This window comes from Balaenoptera acutorostrata, chromosome 8 (assembly GCF_949987535.1).
Source record: "Balaenoptera acutorostrata chromosome 8, mBalAcu1.1, whole genome shotgun sequence".
NCBI classification, from domain to species: Eukaryota; Metazoa; Chordata; class Mammalia; order Artiodactyla; family Balaenopteridae; genus Balaenoptera; species Balaenoptera acutorostrata.
The window spans coordinates 4,200,268-4,218,669 of record NC_080071.1 but is presented as its reverse complement, the minus strand read 5'-3'; the positions used below and the strand labels follow the sequence as shown (position 1 = coordinate 4,218,669).

The window sequence follows — 18,402 nt, the reverse complement described above, 5'->3', positions numbered from 1 at the left end:
AGCAGCTGTAGCTTGTAGTTCAATGGGACCCTTGCCACGGTCCTTTGGCAAAAGTGTATCCCCTTTGCAACCAGGAGCTCCAACCCTACAGAATCCAGAGTCGCAGGGAAGGAAAGCACAAAATCCTCCAGTGGGTCATTGAGAGTATTGGTTTCATCTTTTAATTCTTAATGCACTATCCTCAGAAGCAATCACTGATCTGATTTTTATCACCATAGGTTAGTTTTGCCAATTCTAGAAGTTTATTTAAGTGGAATCACACAATATGTATTCTTTTGTGTCTTGTTTCTTTCACTTCAGATAATATTTTTGTGATCCATCATATCGTTGCATGTGTTAGTAGTGTGTTCCTTTTTATTGTTGAGTAATATCCCATTGTGTGACTATACCATAGCCTATTTATCTATTCTTCCATTGATGAATGTCTTTGTATATTTCTAGTTTGTGGCTCATATGGATAAAGCTTTGGACTTTCTTGTACATAGCTTTTTGTGGGCATAGTTTTCATTATTTAACTTTGTGATCTAATCATCAAATTTCATACATTGGGATAAAACAACAGCAACAAAATAAGACATATATTGTGGGATTTATAGGAAGACATTCTTCTTCATACGCGTCTTAAAGACTTCGTCATGGCACGCATTCATTCAAGTTGAAGTCCAAGGAAAGACTGCAGGCCCACTTAGTCACTCACTACATTTCCTGAAGCACTAGAGTTTCCTTTTGTAGACTCCTATCCAATTATCTACTAGTTTGTCACAGTTTTTCTTTTAAGATCTAAGAGGCCTGAAGCTCAAGGTAATATAGCAGGAGGGAAGGATACACACATACACACACACACACACACACACACACAAAATATACATATATAGAGAAAATTGTTCTATCTCTTCTTTGATAATTGGAAACATTTCAAGTTAGCTACTTCAGAAAAAGTTTTGTCCTTGATCTACCCTTTTTTTTTTTTTTTTTTTTTTTTAAGGATTTTCTTTTTTTAATTAATTAATTTATTTATTTTTGTCTGTATTGGGTCTTCGGTTCGTGCGAGGGCTTTCTCCAGTTGCGGCAAGTGGGGGCCACTCTTCATCGCGGTGCGGGGACCGCTCTTCATCGCGGTGCGCGGGCCTTTCTCCATCGCGGCCCCTCCCGTTGCGGGGCACAGGCTCCAGACGCGCAGGCTCAGCAATTGTGGCTCACGGGCCCAGCTGCTCCGTGGCATGTGGGATCTTCCCAGACCAGGGCTCGAACCCGTGTCCCCTGCATTAGCAGGCAGATTCTCAACCACTGCGCCACCAGGGAAGCCCCGATCTACCCTTCTTAAGATGTTCTATCACTAGCTTTCTAAAACTATTTCATTTGTATTCTCACTGAATCAAAATTTCTTAAGGAGTCTTGTTTTTCTTTATCTCCCTAGGATGTATTACATTTTTCAGAATGTCTGACGCTACCTTATTATTATTTCTTATTAAATTACATCTCTCTTCACTTACTTGATAATGCAAGCTGATATGGGATCTTTTTTTTTTTTTTTCTGTTTCATTGTAGTTAGTTTTCTGATACAATCTTTAACCTCTCATCAGCATAAGCATGGTTTAATTGAGGTGAAAAATCACCCTTTGCCTGAGCTGCTCTAAGACTATTTTTAGTAAACTTGTTCCTCATTCTGCTAAGAGCAAGAATATAACTATTTCTAATATGTACCCTCCAAAGCCTAGCTCATACGAATACCTTCTTTGCTTCAAGGTTTTGTTTCTTTGTTTTTCAAGTATTTCTTCATTCCTAAAATGCAAAGTTTGTGGTTAATATAGTATAGTTCTGGTAAAATTTTGCTGCAATTGTTGGAGCTTCTTAGTTTACTGAATGGGTAGAATACTGAGTGTTATCCAATTAAATTATATTAAAGATTAGAGATTTTTGACATATTTTATTATCATAAAACCTTCTGAATCTGTTTAGGAATGATTAGTAAAATGAAGACTTCTTTTCAAGCTGGTGGAGCACTGTTTAACCTTTTACTATGGAAACTTCCAAATAAAAAAAAAAAAAAGTAGAGGGAAGAGTATAATGAACTCCCCCTACCACTCCACGCCCATCACCTGTATCAATTCGTGACCAATTTGTTTCATCTAATTCAAGTAAATTCAAGACATCATATAATTTCATTATTAAGTTGTACTGAACAATATGAGACAAATACTATATCTTTTTGTGTATAGCTTGTCAAACACTGTTGTAATTTTAAATATTCAAAATTTCAGAAAGTGCTGACTCTTGAGCTTAAACTTTGTGAAATCACATTTAGCTCATTTAACTAACAGTTGATATATAATGAAATTTATTTATTTATTTATTTATTTATTTTTAAGTATCTTTATTGAAGTATAATTGCTTTACAATGGTGTGTTAGTTTCTGCTTTATAACAAAGTGAATCAGTTATACATATACATATGTTCCCATATCTCTTCCCTCTTGTATCTCCCTCCCTCCCACCCTCCCTATCCCACCCCTCTAGGTGGTCACAAAGCACCGAGCTGATCTCCCTGTGCTATGCAGCTGCTTCCCACTAGCTATCTATTTTACATTTGATAGTGTATATATGTCCATGACACTCTCTCACCCTGTCACATCTCACCCTTCCCCCTCCCCATATCCTCAAGTCCATTCTTTAGTAGGTCTGTGTCTTTATTCCCATCTTGCCACTAGGTTCTTCATGACCTTTTTTTTTTTTTCCCTTAGATTCCATATATATGTGTTAGCATACTGTATTTGTTTTTCTCTTTCTGACTTACTTCACTCTGCATGACAGACTCTAACTCCATCCACCTCATTACAAATACCTCCATTTCATTTCTTTTTTATGGCTGAGTAATATTCCATTGTATATATGTGCCACATCTTCTTTATCCATTCATCCGATGATGGACACTTAGGTTGCTTCCATGTCCTGGCTATTGTAAATAGAGCTGCAATGAACATTTTGGTACATGACTCTTTTTGAATTATGGTTTTCTCAAGGTATATGCCCAGTAGTGGGATTGCTGGGTCGTATGGTAGTTCTATTTTTAGTTTTTTAAGGAACCTCCATACTGTTCTCCATAGTGGCTGTATCAATTTACATTCCCACCAACAGTGCAACAGTGTTCCCTTTTCTCCACACCCTCTCCAGCATTTATTGTTTCTAGATTTTCTGATGATGGCCATTCTGACCGGTGTGAGATGATACCTCATTGTACTTTTGATTTGCATTTCTCTAATGATTAATGATGTTGAGCATTCTTTCATGTGTCTGTTGGCCATCTGTATATCTTCTTTGGAGAAATGTCTATTTAGATCTTCTGCCCATTTTTGGATTGGGTTGTTTGTTTTTTTGTTATTGAGCTGCATGAGCTGCTTGTAAATCTTGGAGATTAATCCTTTGTCAGTTGCTTCATTTGCAAATATTTTCTCCCATTCTGAGGGTTGTCTTTTGGTCTTGTTTATGGTTTCCTTTGCTGTGCAAAAGCTTTTAAGTTTCATTAGGTCCCATTTGTTTATTTGTGTTTTTCTTTCCATTTCTCTAGGAGCTGGGTCAAAAAGGATCTTGCTGTGATATATGTCGTAGCGTGTTCTGCCTATGTTTTCCTCTAAGAGTTTGATAGTGTCTGGCTTTACACTTAGGTCTTTAATCCATTTTGAGTTTATTTTTGTGTATGGTGTCAGGGAGTGTTCTAATTTCATACTTTTACATGTACCTGTCCAATTTTCCCAGCACCACTTATTGAAGAGGCTGTCTTTTCTCCACTGTATATTCTTGCCTCCTTTATCAAAGATAAGGTGACCATATGTGCGTGGGCTTATCTCTGGGCTTTCTATCCTGTTCCATTGATCTATGTTTCTGTTTTTGTGCCAGTACCAAACTGTCTTGATTACTGTAGCTTTGTAATATAGTGTGAAGTCAGGGAGCCTGATTCCTCTAGCTCCATTTTTCGTTCTCAAGATTGCTTTGGCTATTCGGGGTCTTTTGTGTCTCCATACAAATTGTGAAATTTTTTGTTCTAGTTCTGTGAAAAATGCCAGTGGTAGTTTGATAGGGATTGCATTGACTCTGTAGATTGCTTTGGGTAGTACAGTCATTTTCACAATGTTGATTCTTCCAATCCAAGAACATGGTATATCTCTCCATCTATTTGTATCATCTTTAATTTCTTTCATCAGTGTCCTATAATTTTCTGCATACAGGTCTTTTGTCTCCTTAGGTAGGTTTATTCCTAGATATTTTATTCTTTTTGTTGCAATGGTAAACGGGAGTGTTTTCTTAATTTCACTTTCAGATTTTTCATCATTAGTATATAGGAATGCAAGCGATTTCTGTGCATTAATTTTCTATCCTGCTACTTTATTAAATTCATTGATTAGCTCTAGTAGTTTTCTGGTGGCAGTTTTAGGATTCTCTATGTATAGTATCATGTCATCTGCAAACAGTGACAGCTTTACTTCTTCTTTTACAATTTGGATTTCTTTTATTTCTTTTTCTTCTCTGATTGCTGTGGCTAACACTTCCAAAACTATGCTGAATAATAGTGGTGAGAGTGGGCAACCTTGTCTTGTTCCTGATCTTAGTGGAAATCGTTTCAGTTTTTCACCACTGAGGACAATGTTGGCTGTGGGTTTGTCATATATGGCCTTTATTATGTTGAGGAAAGTTCCCTCTATGCCTACTTTCTGCAGGGCTTTTATCATAAATGGGTGTTGAATTTTGTCGAAAGCTTTCTCTGCATTTATTGAGATGATCATATGGTTTTTCTCCTTCAATTTGTTAATATGATGTATCACGTTGATTGATTTGCGTATATTGAAGAATCCTTGCATTCCTGGGATAAACCCCACTTGATCATGGTGTATGATCCTTTTAATATGCTGTTGGATTCTGTTTGCTAGTATTTTGTTGAGGATCTTTGCATCTATGTTCAGCAGTGATATTGGCCTGTAGTTTTCTTTCTTTGTGACATCTTTGTCTGGTTTTGGTATCAGGGTGATGGTGGCCTCGTAGAATGAGTTGGGGAGTGTTTCACCCTCTGCAATATTTTGGAAGAGTTTGAGAAGGACAGGTGTTAGCTTTTCTCTAAATGTTTGATAGAATTCACCTGTGAAGCCATCTGGTCCTGGGCTTTTGTTTTTTGGAAGATTTTTAATCGCAGTTTCAATTTCAGTGCTTGTGATTGGTCTGTTCATATTTTCCATTTCTTCCTGGTTCAGTCTCGGTAGTTTGTGCATTTCTAAGAATCTGTCCATTTCTTCCAGGTTGTCCATTTTATTGGCATAGAGTTGCTTGTAGTAATCTCTCATGATTGTTTGTATTTCTGCAGTGTCAGTGGTTACTTCTCCTTTTTCATTTCTAATTCTATTGATTTGAGTCTTCTCCCTTTTTCTCTTGATGAGTCTGGCTAATGGTTTATCAATTTTGTTTATCTTCTCGAAAAACCAGCTTTTAGTTTCATTGATTTTTGTTATTGTTTCCTTCATTTCTTTTTCATTTATTTCTGATCTGATCTTTATGATTTCTTTCCTTCTGCTAGCTTTGGGGTTTTTTTGCTCTTCTTTCTCTAATTGCTTTAGGTGCAAGGTTAGGTTGTTTATTCGAGATGTTTCCTGTTTCTTGATGTAGGCTTGTATTGCTATAAACTTCCCTCTTAGAACTGCTTTTGCTGCATCCCATAGGTTTTGGGTCGTCGTGTCTCCATTGTCATTTGTTTCTAGGTATTTTTTGATTTCCCCTTTGATTTCTTCAGTGATCACTTCATTATTAAGTAGTGTATTGTGTAGCCTCCATGTGTTTGTATTTTTTACAGATCTTTTCCTGTAATTGATATCTAGTCTCATAGCGTTGTGGTCGGAAAAGATACTTGATACGATTTCAATTTTCTTAAATTTACCAAGGCTTGATTTGTGACCCAAGATATGATCTATCCTGGAGAATGTTCCATGAGCACTTGAGAAAAATGTGTATTCTGTTGTTTTTGGGTGGAATGTCCTACAAATATCAATTAAGTCCATCTTGTTTAATGTATCATTTAAAGCTTGTGTTTCCTTATTTATTTTCATTTTGGATGATCTGTCCATTGGTGAAAGTGGGGTGTTAAAGTCCCCTACTATGATTGTGTTACTGTCGATTTCCCCTTTTATGGCTGTTAGTATTTGCCTTATGTACTGAGGTGCTCCTATGTTGGGTGCATAAATATTTACAATTGTTATACCTTCCTCTTGGATCGATCCCTTGATCATTATATAGTGTCCTTCTTTGTCTCTTGTAATAGTCTTTATTTTAAAGTCTATTTTGTCTGATATGAGAATTGCTACTCCAGCTTTCTTTTGATTTCCATTTGCATGGAATATCTTTTTCCATCCCCTCACTTTCAGTCTGTATGTGTCTCTTGGTCTGAAGTGGGTCTCTTGTAGACAGCATATATATGGGTCTTGTTTTTGTATCCATTCAGCCAGTCTGTGTCTTTTGGTGGGAGCATTTAATCCATTTACATTTAAGGTAATTATCGATATGTATGTTCCTATTCCCATTTTCTTAAATATTTTGGGTTTGTTATTGTAGGTGTTTTCCTTCTCTTGTGTTTCTTGCCTAGAGAAGTTCCTTTAGCATTTGTTGTAAAGCTGGTTTGGTGGTGCTGAACTCTCTCAGATTTTGCTTGTCTGTAAAGGTTTTAATTTCTCCATCAAATCTGAATGAGATCCTTGCTGGGTAGAGTAACCTTGGTTGTAGGTTTTTCTCCTTCATGACTTTAAGTATATCCTGCCACTCCCTTCTGGCTTGCAGAGTTTCTGCTGAAAGGTCAGCTGTTAACCTTATGGGGATTCCCTTGTGTGTTATTTGTTGAAATTTATTTTTAAATGATAATTACTATAATGATATCCTGCCACCTTAATTTAATATTTTGTCATAGGAGGGAATATATAGTTTCATTAATAGGACACAATGCATATTCGTCCTTTAACTGATTCAAGAATCAGCTAAAGTATTACTACCTTAGGAAATTATTTCTTATCCTCTGAGTAAATTATATTTTATCTTACACTTCTTTGCTCTATGTAATACTCTGATTTTAACACTATTGTTTTTACCATTACTTTATTCAATTTGTATTGTTGTTAATTGAATATTACATGTATTCAAATATCACGTATGGAAAGCTGGAGATAGACATTGTGAATCCATAATGAACAAAAACCAGGTTTAATCTGTTTGAAAGGAAGAGCATAAAAGGGAGCTGTGCAATACTCTGAGTTAAGTACAACTATAGAGATAAGTACAAGTTATTATGAAAGCAACAAGGACAACGATGAACTAGACTGGAATAATCAAGAAGCCTTCCTGGAGGAGGAATGCATGAGTCTTAATGTCTGAATAATAGTTTCCTGGGTAATGAGGTGCAAAAGAAATGACATGAGAAAAGGCATAGAGATGAGAAGTGATATGATGGGTGTGTGTACTGAGTGAGAGTGAAGGCCATTACAACTAGGGCGGTGCTGCTAGAATCAAGCCTGAGGCAGGAAGTGTACTAGACAAAACCCAAGAAGTACGACGGGCTGAATCTTTTCCAAGACGGAAGCAAGGTGCATGCCCTGTAACTGAATAATGTAGTCAAATATAGGGGAAAATATATTAAAATTATTGATATTTAATTTTTTCTTGTACCTTTTAAAAATTTATATTTTTGCATGTTGTATATGTGTTTACATGTATAATGGATTAACATATATTATGTAGGCAGAGAGAGTGAATACTCAAATTATTTTACTCATCAGAAAAGTTTGGAGGCCACTGTTGTTGATCCTAGATGTCCTCATATGACTTACTAAGGAATCTGAACTTCATCCGAGGTCATGAGAAACCTAGGAACATGACCAGTGGTAAGTGAGAAGGTCTGATTTGCATTTTAACTAAGTTGCCCTGATAGTGGTGAGAATGGGTTTGAGGAAGATAAAACTGTAGGAAGGGAAACCATTTAGGAGGCTGTTGCAACCATTCAGAAGAGATGGTAAGGACCTGAATGAAACTGTATGTGCAGATTGAAAAAAATAAATAAATAAAAGGAGTTAAAACATGCGGGACTTGGTGATTCATTGGATGTGGTGGTAAATAGATGCAGAAGGGATCAAGGGCAATGCTCAGATCTTCGGGTGATAAGGAGTCTGTTCCCCCCATCAACTTAGAGCACAGAGTGGATTTAGGGCAGCTCTGGTAGGTTTATCTTCTGACATACTGAATTAGAACCTTTTTATGGCATGAAGGCATGCAGCCATGCTAGGTTATTCATTCACTGAGCTTCTATATCATTACAGTCCAAAGTAATGCACTGGCTTCTCAGGAGCTAACTAGGAAGATTTTATGGAGCCTTCCTTTTAATGTACTCTCAGTATGGGTTGAGAAACAACTGTGATTTACTATAAAATGATAGGTGATGTAGATGACTACCAAGTACTTACAAGAGGGTGATTGGTTCTCTGGGAAGATTGAAGGAGGCTTCTTGGTCATTTTGGTATCCCCTAGAATACATCTAGCCTTCAAAATGTATTGATATACATTTTTAAAAAATTTTTAGCAAGAATTTGTTCATTGTGCTTTTTTCTGAAAGCTCAGAACACTTTTTTTTTTAAACATCTTTATTGGAGTATAATTGCTTTACAATGGTGTGTTAGTTTCTGCTGTATAACAAAGTGAATCAGCTATATATATACATCCATCCCCACATCTCCTCCCTCTTTCGTCTCCCTCCTGCCCTCCCTATCCCACCTCTCTAGGTGGACACAAAGCACCAAGCTGATCTCCCTGTCAGAGCACATTTATATACTGTGTTTTATTATCATGTTAGCTATGATTCAATAACAGTAAAGTCAAACTGGAAAATAATTATATCATAAGATTCTTAAACATCTATCTGTCATATGATATATGTGATATGCATAGACATTTAAGACAGCCATTGAGGACAGAAATTTTATTGATTTTTTAACAGTGTTAATAATAACTCTTTTCTATTCTGAAAATAAAATGTTTTTTTTTGCCTGCCTTTTAAGTACAATAAACACTGACAATGTCAAGTAATCTTTAGAGCAAATTTTCTGTATAACTTTTAATAGTAAACTTAACTTTGCCTTCCTGAAAATATGGGATGTCACTATGCATCCAAATCAATGTTAACTTTTAATATAAATAATTCATAGCTAGTTGGCTTTGAAAATATATAGCAATGCCGAGTGTTTGCTTTCAATAAATTTTCTACTGTTTTTGTTATTTCCTTGGATGATAATAATTCATATTAGATGTTTGTCCTTTTACAGAGGAAATATTAAAATATTTTCTGTCTAGTTTCACATTTATAAAGATGGTAGTATGTTAAACTAAAATGACATTAAAACTTCAAAAGCATACAAAATTGCCAAATTTATTAGTTAGTATACCTTTCATTTTGTTATATACTCTGTATTTTTAATTTTAATAGTTGATACTTTATTATGTATATTATGCACTAGACATTAAGTACTGTAACAAAGCATTTATTTATTTATCCTCACAGCAACTCTATTATTCCCAATTTACATATTGGGAAACTGAACGGAAAGATTAAGGAACTTTCCCATGTCATAGAGCCTTTAAGTAGTAGAACTGGGATCTATAACTCAGGAAATCAGGACACAGTATGCAAGATGTTAGCTATTATGCTACATTCTTCTCTTTAGTAAACTTCTTAAGTAAGGAAATTTTTTTTTTCCACCAGAGGTAATGAAGAAAAAAAAATCCAAACTTATTTGCTGGAAAATCCTGTGTTTTTAAAGTTTATACTCCATCTTTGTCTGATTTATTAATTTGAGGTATAATATAGAAACCAAGCATTTGAGGAACAAGATTTCTGCCTTTTCCCTATTCAAAAATAAAAGTGGTACAAAATGACATTGTTTTCTGAAACAGGTTGATAGTTTCCTGAATAAATGTCTGAGTAGGTGTCCCCTGAAGATGTATCTACTCAACATGCTGTCTCAATTTTATAGCTTAGTTTTGGAAGTCTAAAACAGAATAAATTAAAACAATTTCTCCTTGGAGCTGCCATCGGTCCTCTCCAAATGTGAAAAAGATGAGAGCATGACAGGACATTTTAGTTCTCATATGTTACCTGAAAGTCAAAATTAGGCACCCAAGGGCTGTGAGAACTAACTTAATGCATATGAAAAACAGCACAGTGCAATTGCTTTGAAGAGAAAAAACAGTGAACGCTTAAGAAAATGTGAAAGATTCTTTTTGTAACCCTGAGAGGAAACAGTTCAAAACCTGAAAATGGAATTACTTTTATAATAAGTATGTTTAATGCAAATTTCATTCAGGACACAAAAGCTAGGCAGGCATATATTTCTTACTTGATAAAAGAGTAATTTAAAAGAGAATGTACATTATCTAAGGTTTCATAACATTGTACCTTAAGGGGATTAAGATATCTAAAACCTTTGAAGTCTGCAGATTTTATTTTATTTACTCACAAGATGGAGTTCTTGCTGATTTGTTACTGTAGCAAAATTGCCCATTAGTGTTTGTATTGATTTGCCTTTCTCAAAATGAAAGAAACAAATGTAATTCATTAGCACTATATTATTGAATCCCTTTTAATATGGAATATCAAGAACTTGGGTCATTATTAACCTGCAAAATATTTGAAAAAATGATTTCAAAACTGGAAAAGAATAGAAAGTACAACTTAATTCTTATCTGTTCCCAGGCATCTGATAATTCAGAACTGGCTGTGGTCACAGCTTTTGTTCACAGCTCTTCCTGAAATGATCTTGTTGTTCCCCCACTCCTGTTACGAAGGTGATTGCATTTATTAAATTGGTTCTTTCTCTAAACTAGGTTTCTAGGAACTATATTGTGCATCTCTCCCAATCCAAATGCTCTCCAGTCTTCAAGGATCAGCCAAAGCCTCACTTCTTCCATGAAATCTTCCCTGATGACCTTGACTTCGACCTTGCTTTCCTTTCAGTTTCTATAGCATCATAGTCTGCTCCAGAGGTTTCAACTGGGGCACCATAGCAGAGAGTGTGCCAAAAATGGGGCACGACTGGAAAGTAGCAGCTGCACTGGTAGTACTAAACCTTTCATTTTTATCAGACAACTTACTAGTTAAACAAAAAGAGATCTCACTCTTTATTTATTTATTTAGTTAGTTAGTTATTATTTTATTAAAATTATTTACTTATAAAGAATATATATTATTACTATATTACATATTATGACTGAATACATTATAAAATATATACCCAAATAGAAATTTTAAAAGGATAAGGGACAAAAAGTAAAAACTATAATTTTAACATTTTCTTGCACTGCTTTGGATTTTCTTAATTTTCCTAGTTGTTCCCTAGAGTGTGTTTACTCAACTTTGATGTGACTTGTCTATAACATACGATTTGATATATTAAAACATGTATATGTTTTATATATATTTTATATATATATAATATCTTACCTAGTTCTAAGAATCATTTTATGTAGCTTCCCCAAAATGCAGTAATTTCAATGAGATGAACAATTAAGATGGAACAAATGAGTGCCAAGAGAAAAATTAGGGAAAAAGAAACATGAAACGAGAGATAAAATCACATTGTAAAAGTCTATATTTTTGCTAGAAGTTTGCAGCAAATTTAATTTTTATATTTCTAACAACCAGTGCAGGAAGAGGAACATAATCAATTTCAGGGCTCACAATGTCTACATAATCGAAAAAGAAAAGAAAAAAAGCAAATCAAGCAAAGAATACATACCTGTAGCCTAGGATACAAACATAGTTCAGTAAAAGCCAGCTTATTGGGAATGGAGAAGGATCAAAGCAAAGTAATCTCCCTATAAGCTACCTTATAATTTGACCTGATTCAGGCATAGATTGAAGAACAGTAATTTCTAACAGATCTGGGGCCCGTGGCATATCAGAATCAAGTAAACAAATTTTTTTAACTTTTTTTTTTTCAAGTTAAAGCCCTCCCCAAACTGGAGAAAAAAAATACCTCCCACAAAGCTGATATTCTGGAGGTTATATCAAGCTCTTTTCTCCCCCTTCTCCCCTTGAAAATCCCTTTGGCAAAGAGACATTAATAACAATGAGATTGTAATGGGGATTACGGTGGGATGTGGTGGGGAGTAGCATTTTATAATAGAAATCTGCTTCTCAAGATCTTGGACCCTGTTAAATTACAAGTGTTTTTCTTCTTATCTGTACCTTTGACAGGTGAACTAGTAATTCTCAACCTGCAAATTACCCAGACTAAGCAATTTAAAATCTCTGAGGCGTGACTGCATCTTCAGTATTCTTTTAAAACTTCCCCTGGCAATTCTAATGGGCAGCCAGCCATTTGAGAGCTAAGAAATTTAAATTATTTGAAGGCTGACCTGTTGCTGAGAATGGGAGCAATGATTAGAGAGGGCTTCTTTTTGATGAGTGGCTAAAGGGGAGGGAATGATAAATTGAGATAAATTGAGATGAGAGAGGAGGGAAGGAGCCGAGGATAAGGTGTGAGGCTGGGGCCCAATATGAAGCTGCCGCTGAAAAAAAGCCTGTGGTGGGGTGGCCAGGGCACCTTTTAGAATAAGGACATTTGATTTTCAATTTGAAGCTTTTATGTTGCGATAATAAATCTTCATACCCCATGCCTCCATGAATTCTATTGCACTGTTTGTATTTCAAGCTTGTATGTATAGTTCTGCACGTGATATGGGTGGGAGAGTAAGACATGGATTAAGGAGAAAAAACTGAGTCCTGTATCTGGGCTGAAATGACACAGAACAGAAACAAAATATTACATTGAGACACATGATGATTGGAAAATACAGGAATGATATGATAAAGTATCTTCTTTCCAAATATTAGAGAAGATGATTTTTGAAAGTATAAAAAACAGAGTTTGAATTAGAGGTAACTGTCATATCTGTCAAAGTTTTAGAATAAAAATCAGTTTGGAAACCATAGTCTTAGCTAAACTAGAGGAATTAATGGATGTGTGGCTTTAAGGCAGCCTTTGAGAATGCAGAAACAATTTATTTGGGGGCCTGTCTGTTAAGGTCACTGCTGATAAGTAGCAAAAAAATAAAAAAAAATTTTTAAAAGCCAGTAAACACATGGAGAATACTTATATTTGACTTTAAAATGAGAAAGGTGTCAGCAACCAGCTCATCTGAAAGTGGTAGCAAATAATTGAAGTCCAAGTAAGAGCTGGTGGTTAGAGTGGGGCGAGGGACATTGTTCATTTTGATTGCGGCAGAGTTAAAGTGCAGGTTCATTGTAAGCATTGATACCAACAGCTTGTATTGGCTCCATGCAGCCATATCTTATCTGTATATAAAAACAAAAGCTAAAAATATAACAACAAAATCCTGGCAGCTTTCTCTATAAGGTAGTAAGGAGTGTATCTGTTGACAATAGTTGAATAGCTATAGGTAAAACATTCTCTAGAACCCAACACTGAAGTTTATCAAGAAACCAGAACACACTTTGTATAGAATTCTCCATAAGTTAACTTTTGGGATTGAGCATAACTGTCTATTTTTAAAGTATGGGATAGAGTATAATGGGTCCAGCAGGATAGAAACAAAAAAACTGAGTAGATAAATTGAGCTAGTCAAATTTGTAAATTTTAGTACTTTGGAATTGTCCTTAAGTAATTTTTTTTTGTAAATAAAATTTTATTGGAATACAGCTGTGCCCATTTAGTTACATATTTTTATTTATTTATTATTGATGTATAGTTGATTTACAATATTATGTTAGTTTCAGATAGATATCATAGTGATTCAATATTTCTATAAATCATACTCCATGTAAAGTTATTACAAAATAGTGGCTATAATTCCCTGTGCTGTATAATATATCCTGTTACTAATCTATTTTATACATAGTAGTTATCTCTTAATCCCATACCTCTATCTTGCCCCTCCCCACTTTCCTCTTGCCACTGGTATCCACTAGTTTGTTTTCTATATCTGTGAGTCCATTTCTGTTTTGCTATATACATTCTTTTGTTTTATTTTTTAGATTCCATATTTAAATGATAACACAGAGCATTTGTATTTCTCTGTCTGACTTATTTCACTAAGCATACTACTCTAGTCGTTTGCTTTTTTTATCTAACAAGGTAAACACTATGAACCAAGGTAAATAAGCATGGTGGCTAGTTCCTGGAAATAAGAGAATCTAGAATTTCTTGCATGTTCTTCTGTAGTAGGAGGTCTTCATGGTTGAATCAGCCAGATATGAAGAGGGTGGTGCAGTTCAACAGTAGTTGTAGAAGGTCTATAGTGTAGATTATAATTTCGGGGAAAATTGTTTCAGATAATTAATTAATGTATTAATGTATTAAAATAAGCCCTACCTACTAAAGCCATCCTATGACTCAGCAATTCTACCTCTGTTTATGTACCCAACAGAAGTGACACTGTATGTCCTCTATAAGACACGGATGAGAATGTTCATATCATTGTTCATAATAGCCAGAAATTGAACACAATCTGAGTGTCCAAAATAGGTACATAATTTATAATTATATGTTAGTTATTGTCATATGTCTTAGGATAGTTTATTTTAAATTCAACTCCAGAAGTAAAATCTACGATTTCAGGGACTGTCATGTTCAACACTGTCCTCCTATGCCTATATGGATGCTTAGCATGCACTAAGTATTATGTAAGTATCCATTGAATGGGGATAATTAAAGTTAAAAAAATCATATTTTGGAATAAGTGTCAGAACACAGTTATGATAGTCTTTCTTCCCTTTCTGTCTTTATATGTATTTCCACTTTGTATCTTTAAGGTTTGTTGTAAAATGTTATCATCTTTCCACCTTATTCTATTACAATTAAAACACTCTTGACCTACCTTATGTATATTTTACAGATATTCCCAGATATTAGAAGACATATTCTTATATCTTAGCGAACTTATTCCATTTAGAGCATGGAGGTGTGCAATGTATATGTGAAAAATAAGGAAAGGAGATTTGGATGAGAATGAGTGATTTAATTATTCTGTCCTCTTGGTCGTCCTTAATGCACCACTACATGATTGATTTGCTTGCTAATATCCCAAATATAAGTAATAAAAGAATATGAAGAAACATCTCCATTCCTTCGGTGCTGTAATCTAGTGGATTTGACCATGTAGAGATAGCCTCAGCATTACAAATTAATCTATTATTCACATAGTGAATATTCATGAAATGTCTACTGCACTTGTGACTGCCTTGGTAAATGTTGGGTCTATTGTAGTCCCTACCTATGATATATCTCACAGTCAATTTCTAAGAAGAAATGCAAAGATGCAATTTCAGCTCAATATGATAATGAAAGTATGTGCAAGATGTAGTGGCATATGTGAAAAAAATGCTTTCTAATTATACTAAATAAAATTTTGCAGGACTGGCAAAACTATTAGAAATAGAAAAGTAACGGTCACATAAATATTTAGTGCCCTTTTTTTCTAATACTTGTGAAGACTGTTGTTAGTGTCTTCTTTGAACTCATAAAAATGCTTGTCTTTACTACTTATATGCTGCTCCTGCTACACTGTTGTGAATTGTTAGTCATTTTTCATGTGCATACCTTCTGTTCCTTAATTAGCTTATAAAATTTCTCACAGTAAGAGCTTTGTCTTCCTTGTATACCCTCCCAACCAGTCTTTGTACAGCACACCACATTCATTCACTTATTCACCAGATGTTTACTTTGAGCTTACTATGTACCAGGCACTACTCTAGGTGCCAGGGATCAGGCAGTGAGCAAAATTAAGTCCCGGCCCTCAAAGAGATTATATATTCTGTGAGACAATACAGACACTAAACAAACAAACCAATAAATATGTAATGTGTTTGACAGTAATAAATGCTACAGAGAAAAATAGGTTTGTAAGGGAAATGGAGCATGGCAAGGAAATAAGTTCTGTGGAGAGTAGTCAGGGAAAGTTTCAGTAAGAAGGAATATTTGAGCTAAGACAGAGCTGTGCAGATAGCTGGGAAAAGAACATTCCAAGCAGAAGAAAAAGTGATGTAAAGAGCCTTAGACTGAACAGCATTTGGTTTGTTTTAGGACGAGGAAGGTCTTATTACTAGAGGGGGGAGAGTAGAAGGATAGTAGGTGAAAGAGACTTGAAGGATGTGGGTAGATCTTGAAGATCTTGGGAAGGAACTTTACTTTTACATTGGATGAGATGGAAAATGATTAGAAAGTTTGAGTGGAGAGAAATTATCTTATTTACTTTTTAATAGGGTGACAGTGGACCCTCAGTAGAGAAAAGGCTCATGAGGAAAGGGAGTCCTGAGGCAAAAGTGGAAGCTGGAACTAAGTTAGAGGTTATTGCAATACTTCAGACAAGAGTTAATAATGGGTTGGATTATGTTATAAGTAGAGAGTGTGAGAAGTGGTGGGATGAGGGATCTGATTTGAAAGAAGAATAAAAAGAGCCAAAATATTTGGTTATAGGTTGAAGATGAGAGTAGTTGGTGATGGATTAGATGTGAAGTGTGAGGAAAAGTGATCAAGGACAATATGAGGTTTTTAGGCCAAGAAACAAAGGATGGAGGTGCCTTCCATCATACCACCATGGCATGGGGAGCTGCCATATGGAAGACTGAGAGAGAAGTATGTTTCAGGCAGAAATCCAAAATTTATCTTTTGCAATCAAGATTGCCTTTTCTTACATACAAGTGGAGATACAATGTAGGCAGCTGGATATATGGATCTAATGTTAGCAGAAGAGAATAGGACTCTTCATATAATACTTAATATTTATACAAAAATGATGCTTATTTTTATGGATTGATTCACTCTTTCAATCATGAAAACATATCAACTGATAGTTTGACAAAATTGGAAAAATGAAACAAGTCCTTGCTTTCCAGATACATATATGAAAATGGTATCTCTGCTCTGATTCACGCAAGTGTGTATCTGACTTAACCATTGTTGGCAACAGGGGCTATTTGGAATTCTTCCCCAGACAGGTAGTAGAATTTAGACTATATTTCATTTGAAACAGAATCCCCAAACTTACTGATAAATGGCTTTATTATGCTAATTGATTTTTCTTTATTTCCATAGTCTCTGTGCCAGATGGAAATTATATTGGTCTTAAAGGATTTGTTCTTCAAATGGCCATGTAGGTCACAACACAAACACTTACTTAGTTGGTGGCAAATTTATTATTTAATGATTTGTCCCCAGTGTCTTTCTAGTGGCTGTATTTAACATCATTGATCTATAATTGCTACCCTTTATGAATATGCATGCACATATATTACATTTATAGTCTTTAGGCACATTTTTCATTCAAATATTCAAAAAGCACTGTTATTTAAAGACTCTATGATAGCATAGAGCCATTCTTCAAGTATTCTTAAGCCCATTTGTACAAAGAGAGTTTGAAAAAGAATGCACAGGGTTTGTAGTTGACATTTGGGAAACTAGTACCTCAGAAGGAATAATTAGTTGATAAGGTATTTTTAAGGCTTTATACATTTTGAATGACCTTATACATAAAACACCCTTGATATATTTAAAATGCCCTTATGTTTCTTTCCATTCTCTCTCTACTTTGAGACTTTGTTGATTATCCCCAGTAGTATTCTCTTTATATGTAGAGAACTCAGACATAAGAATAGATGTTAAAAGAAAAACTGTAGTCCAAAATAATTTGGTTTGATATCAAGATTGCAAATTCATGGGGGATAAGTATTTATTGAGTTAAAATGAATAGGAAAATGAAGGGAAAAAAAAAAGGATGTGATAGACTATTTCCACATATATTTCAAAAATGCTTTAAAACATTTGACTAGGTTCTCTCATGTGGTTTTAATATCTTTCTTACCATTTTTATTAGTAAATTTTCCTGAAGAACACTTATACTCCAGCACACCCAGGATGATAACCCCCAAAATGCTGATGCAATGTGTTCCTAATACGTATATCGATACCTTTTATAGTGTGTTTGTGTATGTTTTTTTTTTTCTTTCTGTTTTATCCGTAGAAAATGATACCATCTACTGGACAGACATGGGCTTCAATAAAATTAGCCGAGCTAAAAGAGATCAGACTTGGAAAGAAGATATCATCACCAATGGCTTGGGAAGAGTGGAAGGGATAGCTATTGACTGGATTGCTGGTATCATCCATGGCTTTCTCTGTTTTTGTTTCACACCTATATCGTTAGTGGCTCAATCTGCTTCATAAAAATGCTGTTTCTGACTCATAACAGGTTTTTTTTGTACTTCTAGCCACAGGGGTAAATAGCCTCTTTTGCTTTTGGCTTCACTCTTTCTAATGCTTTTGAGCCTTTGGATAAGTGTTTTTATGTAGAAGTAGATTATGTAGTATTAACTTTG

At 34.9% G+C, this 18,402-nt stretch overlaps 1 protein-coding gene across 1 annotated transcript in view; it reads left to right on the top strand.

Moving 5' to 3' along the window:
* LRP1B (LDL receptor related protein 1B) overlaps positions 1 to 18,402 on the top strand; it is a gene marked incomplete at its 5' end in the record, with an annotated part of 1,526,008 nt that overhangs the window by 1,000,373 nt on the left and 507,233 nt on the right. Inside the window, 1 exon segment of the mRNA XM_057550915.1 lies at positions 18,048 to 18,182. Within this exon segment, the coding sequence (XP_057406898.1) occupies positions 18,048 to 18,182 (135 nt within the window).